Source organism: Anopheles maculipalpis, chromosome 2RL (assembly GCF_943734695.1).
Source record: "Anopheles maculipalpis chromosome 2RL, idAnoMacuDA_375_x, whole genome shotgun sequence".
NCBI lineage: Eukaryota > Metazoa > Arthropoda > Insecta > Diptera > Culicidae > Anopheles > Anopheles maculipalpis.
Genome location: NC_064871.1, coordinates 44,145,975 through 44,153,213, shown reverse-complemented (window position 1 = coordinate 44,153,213; position 7,239 = coordinate 44,145,975). Strand labels below are relative to the sequence as shown.

The 7,239-nt window shown below is 41.9% G+C and overlaps 1 protein-coding gene across 7 annotated transcripts in view; it reads right to left on the bottom strand.

Moving 5' to 3' along the window:
• Positions 1-413: 413 nt before the first annotated feature.
• The window catches only part of LOC126556653 (uncharacterized protein CG43867), a 135,088-nt gene continuing 128,262 nt past the window's right edge, over positions 414-7,239 (bottom strand). For 3 of the 7 annotated variants that reach the window (XM_050212047.1, XM_050212049.1, XM_050212053.1), the window contains 12 exons: positions 6,979-7,231; positions 5,872-6,461; positions 5,658-5,801; positions 5,448-5,592; positions 5,266-5,378; positions 4,985-5,194; positions 3,131-3,226; positions 2,137-2,249; positions 1,678-2,056; positions 1,443-1,617; positions 732-1,371; positions 414-603 (listed from right to left, as the gene is read on the bottom strand). In XM_050212047.1, coding sequence (XP_050068004.1) covers positions 414-603; positions 732-1,371; positions 1,443-1,617; positions 1,678-2,056; positions 2,137-2,249; positions 3,131-3,226; positions 4,985-5,194; positions 5,266-5,378; positions 5,448-5,592; positions 5,658-5,801; positions 5,872-6,461; positions 6,979-7,231 — 3,048 coding nt within the window. The remainder of the gene's footprint in view (positions 604-731; positions 1,372-1,442; positions 1,618-1,677; positions 2,057-2,136; positions 2,250-3,130; positions 3,227-4,984; positions 5,195-5,265; positions 5,379-5,447; positions 5,593-5,657; positions 5,802-5,871; positions 6,462-6,978; positions 7,232-7,239) is intronic. The other 4 variants (XM_050212048.1, XM_050212050.1, XM_050212051.1 and 1 more) reach the window with 4 other exon arrangements.

Here is a 7,239-nt window from a genome sequence, read left to right as displayed (position 1 = left end):
AGGAGTATCGCGTGGTTAGCCTACAGAAGGACCCTAAACGGATTAAACACAAAAAAGGTTACAGATTAAAAAAAGATAGCTTTGTCACTTGCTATGTAAAATGCTACTTAATTAATAGTAATGGTGATGATGATGTTGAAGATGATAAATTTCACTTTCTTAGCTAATATAGCACGCAAAAGTGAATGAGACAAGAAAGCAATCGAAACTATTCACACAAAAATATACAACGAGTAGGTTAGCTAATGATGATGATCATGATACAACAAGCTGCGAAAGCCGCTCTCGTTAAGCTCGATCGGATGATATCGTCGTTCATGATGATAAAAAAAAAATACACGAGGAAATAGGAAAACCCAACTCATGTGACCGATCGAATCCACATTTTAATTTACCCAGGGACCGAATCCAGCTCACTTGAGACGCTGATGGTCCGGTGTGCTTTTCAGGATATCCGGCTGGCCATGGGAGCTGAGCGTATGGCTGACGTGGGAGTTGAGGGTGTGCGAGTGGGAGGTTAGCGTGTTGTTGGCGTGGGTGGCGTGGGAGTTTAGTGTGTTGTGAGCGGGCGTTCCCGTCAGCGAGCCGGGCAGTGCGCGGGATCTGCGAAATGGAGACAAAAAAAGAAGAAGAACCGATGATAAAATGAAAACTGCACTACAATTGCAAAGCGAACGAAGCATTGCCCGGTGGAATTTTACAGGGAGAGAAGTTACGGTACAGTGTCTTACCGTATGCTACGATGGCTTCCGTTGCGCGTGAGTGTGTTCATTTGGGGCGTTCCGGGCAGTGTGTGGCCGAGCGCATTCATATAGTCTGCGATGAGCAGCGTAATTTCCAGTATCTTCGGTTTGCTCATCGCAAACAGTAGCTTCTGTTCGTTGCTGACCGTTTGCAGTGTGTCTTCCGCACTGACCACGAGCATAAAATCGTCTTGACAGCCGCCGAACGTCATTACCGAGCTGTACGGATAGCGAGCAATGATGGCCATTGACGAGAGTTCCAGCACACTGAGCGCATCCTCCGAAACGGCCAACCAAGCCATTGCCTGGTCGGAATGGCGTGGTTTTGCCTGAAACAGTGCTGCCCCAAAGAAGGGCCACTTTCGTGCGCACGTCAGATAGATGCGCACACAGTCCAGTATGGAGCGACCGCGCAGTAGTGCCCATTTGGCCGAGAGTAGATCCTGCAGCTCCTTCAGACCTTCCTGATTGAGTGCGTCCCGGTAGCGGTAGGGATAGAACTTATCGAGCGCTTGCAGTGAGTTGGTTTTCGATTTGTCCGACGCGAAGTCGCCCATATCGATTTGCGCCATTAGAGATGCAAGTTCCAGTGCTAGATCGCGCGACAAAGGGAATCGTCCTTGTACCACTGCAAAAGCAAGTAAGCAGGCAGTTAGTAAAATGATCAATTTATTTCAAATGGTTTGCAGGGTAGTTTACCTTGTAGGTTTACTTGATAGCAAAGCAGCAATCGCTCCTTTTCCGTTTCCAGTTTGGCCGCATGCTTCCAGTACAACCGATTCTTGTACGTCAGCTGAATGACGCGAGAGTTTTCGAACTTGCCCGAGCCTTTTTCTCGCAGAGCAGTTTCCCACTTCGAGATAACATCACAGAGCTAAACAAGTAAAGCAAATATTAGGCTTTCTCGATTAATTTACTATTTAGTAATACCAACCTTTGCCTGTGGATCCAGATAGTGCTCGAGATCTTTTTCGATCGGATCATCACTGAACAGTGTGAATCCGTTCGTCGAGTCCCGGCAACCGATCTCCTGTGCCAGCGTACAGTGAAACTCTTCGATCGTAGTCGAACCATCGAACGATACCACCTGGTACGTGGCGTTCATCATATGTACCGGGATGGCGTGCGGTAGCGAGTGATGGTAAGGATTTTTCAGCAAAATCGAGAGTACCTCCATGCGTGAAGGTTTTGTCTCACGGCCACCGTTTTGCATCGTACGTTCGAGAGCTCGTTCACAGTAGGCTGCATACTTGCCGCATTCTGTTTTCGAGTCGGCATTACGCGAAAGATGTAGCTTCAAGTACCAGAGTAAGCTGAAATTAAGAGGGCAGCCGAATAAGATTAAAGAATTCATGGTTTACTTTAAGTACTTCTAATAGATATTTATGCTTACCGACTGTTTTTAGGAACGAACAGTGAGACGGCAAGGGCCAACAGTTGCCAGCCCTGTATGAAGGTGTAGGTCGGTGGATTCGATTTGCAATCGATCGGAGGAACGGTTGGAGCCTGTGTGGATTATAAATTATGCAGGGAAATTGCAACTCTCTTAAATAATCGGATGTAAATAGATTTACTGCTAGCTGGAAACCGATATAGAACAGTAACACTACAAAACCGAGCGTTCGAATTAAAGTAAAACAAACCATAAAAGTTGTTAACCATAACCGTCCACACAAATAATGATGGACAACTTGCTGTGAAGTGTTAAAAATGGTGTTTCAATTATTAAGCGTCAAGACAAGATTAATGGAGCGGCCACCATTAGTTTAGTAAAGCCAGAACGCATGTTCACGTAACACAAACAAGATAATTGTTAATATATTGAAAGGTTGACCAGTTCCAAATGTGTATTAAAGCCTGGGTTAGAATTTTAAAAGCAGTTGCAATGGAAGCGTTGTGGAGTTATTGATAAGCTACAGTTTTGATGGTAATACGTTGCTGGGATACGTCGAGATACGCTGCGAATTTTAACCTTAATGTTCCACCGTAATCAATAATTATAATAAAGCGATGATAATAAAATAAATAGCAAACGAAACATTTTTCGCAAACTGCATTTTTAAAGATATAGTATACTCTACCGTCAAAAGAAAGATAGCAATAAGGGAACAAGGGTGCAAATTAATTCACATTTGCGTTGCCGATCGTGTGTAAAAATCGTTGTGTAAAAAATACATTCCTCTCGCAAAGTATAGGCAAAAGTGTAAAATGTAAAGCAGTCAAAATACAGACACAAATAAAAAAAAAAGGATAAATGTGTAAAAAAAATAAATAAAAACCCAAAACTCATAGGAACAAAACAGCAAAACCAAAAAAAAAAAAAATAAAAAGGAAACAACAAAACCAGTGGTGGAATTCAAATCTCGCAAAAATCAACCAGTTCCTACCTGAATGGAAGTGGGTGAGCTCCCATTCGCTTGGGCAACGCTGCCCTGCTGCGTATCGCAAGTGAACAAACTCTGGGTTGCGCAAAGCAGTAGTTGCTACAGAAAGAGAGAGATACATTGGAAAATGGGGAAGAGATAATTGCACGGAACGAAACAAAAAAAAAAAAAAAACAAACAAAGAACGAAGTAAGGACAACGAGGATTAAACGAAAATGGCGGCAGGAACGTTCGAACAAAAAACAAAACATGATAAGAATATAAACGGGAAAGATCATTGTATATATCAGAAAGAAACCAATAAGACATGAAAAAGAGAGAGAAAAAAACATTTGGTTAATGGGATGTGTGTTGAACAACCAGGGGCTGGGTTTTGATTTACTACGATGAAGATGGCTAGAAAGTGCAATTTGGGGCGATTCTGGCTTACGATGAAGGGTGTGAAATAGGCAAGCACATTTGTGTGCTTATTATAATCAATAAAATGGCTAGCTATTGAAGCCATTTTGTTGCAGAAGCATGAACATCAGCTACACGATGTTGCAAAACTAATTCATTCTATTGCTCTATCTAGATCTCACATTTATTCGACAAAAAGAGAATAATTTGATGCAGTAAGATAGACACAGTGACATCTAAGAAATGATTTTCGAACGACTAAATCAAGAAAATTGCATTCTATCAAAAATTTCATTATAAATAAAGAACAAAGACTGCCGTTTAGTAGTTTTAAGATAAAATAATACAAACATAATTGTAATGATAAATAAAACTAAAATAAAGCAGATAAGAAAACATAATTTACATCCTAGTGAAGGAGGGTGATAGTGTGTAGTTTGCTTAAGCATCCCTTTCTTGTAAAATACTATCAAATAACAAACATAAAATAAAAAAAAATTTCATAGCATTTGAGAAGAAAAACAAAACTACAGGCTTTTCAATACTAAAATGCAAAATAATATCAGTAAGTTTGATAAACATAAACACGAAGAAAAATACACGAAAAATGTATTACAAATTACTATCTATACAGGCTCTAAAAATAAATATTATGGAGATTTATGAACAGTTCTACGAATTATGCATGATTATGTGAGGTAATGTATTGAGGGGGGGTGCATAGTATATGTTGTGCCAGGGTTATAATAATGATGAAGAAGTTTAGATACATGATGAAAGACGACACTCGGTAACCTACACTCGTGTAACGATTGTTCGGCCATTCGTTTGGAGAGGGTGAAACTCTAGAGGGTTGTTAGCTGCGCTAATTAATGCTAAATGATAACTAACAACGTAACTATAGATGATAGGGAAATTAAAACTAAAGAAAGAAATTCAAATTATTAAGAGATCCAGAAAATTAATGTACAGTATTTTCAAGGAATTATTCAGGATGGCTTGGGGAGGTGGAATTTCGAATGAAAGAAGTAAAAGCAACGAATGCATTCGTTTGTTACGATACGTCGCACTAAAACCAACCTATTTTGCTTGTTTTAGTGATCCATCGTAAGTACTAGGGTTGCAATTGCTTTACCGAATGGCAGATTTAGCTCGTGGAAATAAATATCGTGCAAAATTTCTTCATATAACGAACGAACGATGAGTAATTTTAGTGATACATCCAATTAGTGTGACAAAAGAAATAGAACAGCAAGTTGTGAACGGGAAGGATGAACCGGTTTGAGGTAAGAATAAGTAATCATATATCGAAACAGAATCCAATCCAATCGTACAAGAACTAAGTGTTAGATCTAACGTAATTACCACTAATTAACGTTAAACTAAAAGGTTAAAAAGTGAGATAGAACGAGAAGAAAGTATAAAAAGCACATAGAAGCGCCCTCGGGACAAACTTACACGAGCGGGTTTGGCCAGTTTCTTGTTTACCTGGACGCCTACACCCAGCTTCTGTCCGGTATGGCGCGACGTTTGCTTAATCAGTGCACAGATTAGTTCCGACTGTAGCTCGGACATGTCCAGACACTGTTGGAGAGCGTTCTGCGCTAGCACTACGTGATAGTCGATACCGGGTTGATTGACTGCTACGGAAAGGAACAGTTGGCAGCTCTGCAAAGAAGGAGTTTGCGGTAAGATGATGACCAAATAATCGTTTCGCCGGGTTCGCGCTCTACGCATACCTTGAACAGTTTGATCGCTTCCGCCTGTAGCGTTTCGGAATGGAGTGAGGTTAGAGGCGAAGTGATGTTGTCCTTCGTGTGCAACAGTATCGGATGCCTCCAGAGAACACAGTCTAAAAGAGATTAGGCGAACGGTAAGATAATTTGGATGTTGATTTGAAAAATATGGACGTTTGCCTTACTTGGATCACCATCGGTTTCCATGAGCTTCTGGATTAACTGCTCGTACTGCGTACCGGCGTTGGGTCCTCCGCCGGACACGACTGTCAAGTGATAGAGCCAGTTATCGCGTTCCTGTTTGCCTGGGAGTATCAAGTACGTTGGACCCTGTCGAAAGAAGGTAGAAACGTTTAAATATCTGAAGTAAGTGAAATTGAGAATCACAATCATACCACTCCCTGTTGCTGAGGATAGATAGCGACTGTGAGACGCGCTTGGCTTTGAGCGGGATCTTCACGTTCTTCCGAGTCGGAATCGGACACGTGCTCAACTTCCTCGACGCGTGCATCACGCATATTAATTTGCCCGAGAGGATTCTGCAACAAAGCAAATAAACAACGGATGTTAACCTTTGTTCCTGATTATCCCATTCCTTCCCTTTCTTACCGTTTCACCAGGCGCTTTAAAGTAAAGAAACATTTTCCCTAGCAGCACACACCAACACTTCTTGGCGTGACCGTTCTTCACCTTTGTCACCCAACCCTGCACCGTAGGTTTTTGATCGTCACGGCTCAGCAGGAGCTTGGTCGCGTTCCTTCGCTGTACATTCTGTAGCACCCGTATCCAGTCGTCCATCGTGGCATTCGAATCGGCCGTTAGATAGTACACCTTTTTGCCCGTATCGATCTCAAACGTCGATGCACCGTCGGCTCGATTTATGCGACACGCTTCGTCCAGTGCAATCTGACCCTGTGGTTTACGGTTGACGTCGTGTTGGCTCTTCCAGTACGTTAGCGTACCGTTCTTCAGTACAAACCAGCGTTTGCGCCAGGTCTTTAGCTTACCACCCAGCTTCGCCAGATGGCCAACCTTTTCGAGTGTTTCCATCTTTTTGTTCGGCGAGTCGGCGTACGAGGTGCGCATCAGAAGGGAGGGCATCGATGCGTCCATGCAGGTCGTGTCGACCGTTGAAACGGCATCCGGTGGGATGGCATAGTCGTCCGAGAGGCCTGATTCAAAGGACAGTTCGGAAATTGCTGTCAAAAGTTAGCGACAACGCAAACCCCACAATTCCCCGGGTCGCCGATTTTGGTGTATGCGTGTACGAGTGTGTGTGTTGATGATGTTGTGGTTGTGTCGTTAGTATGGTTGTATGAAACACAAACGAACAAAACCAAATTAAAAAAACGGAAAGTAAAAGGTAAAGAAATAAAGAAGAAAAAACATCAATATTTATGTAAGCATAAAATTCAGTTTTCGATCATCATTAAAGCTACGATAAAATGGCGGATATTTACATTTTAAATTTATTCAATCAGAGCAAATAAAAGAAATTTAATCACACAAGGGGCGAAAAATTCTAATTTTGGTTAATTAGATTCATTGAGCTTGTGAGTAATTTAACGATGAACGTTATAATAAAATAAAATAAAACGGAAAATAAAAAAAAACAAATAACAATACAAAGCGCATTCGAAAGCATAAATAAATATAGACAGATAAAATAAACAAAAAAATAAAGTCAATTGACAGTAAAAAAAATGTGCTTCTTACCACGGCCTTTGTTCTTTGGACTTTCCGAGCCGGAACGTTTGGCCGGACTGAGACTAGAGGAGGTTTTGAGGCTCTTCGATGGACTAGAGGCACTGCCGGACGTGCTCGTCTCCGTGTTGTCCGTGCTGGTAGAATTGTGCGAATTGTGTGTCGAGGTGGCACAGGTTAGCATCGCCCCGTGGCCATCCTCACCGTCACTGCTGTCATCGCTAGAATCGCCAGTAAATGGCATCGAACGGATTTGTGATGCACGCTAAAAAG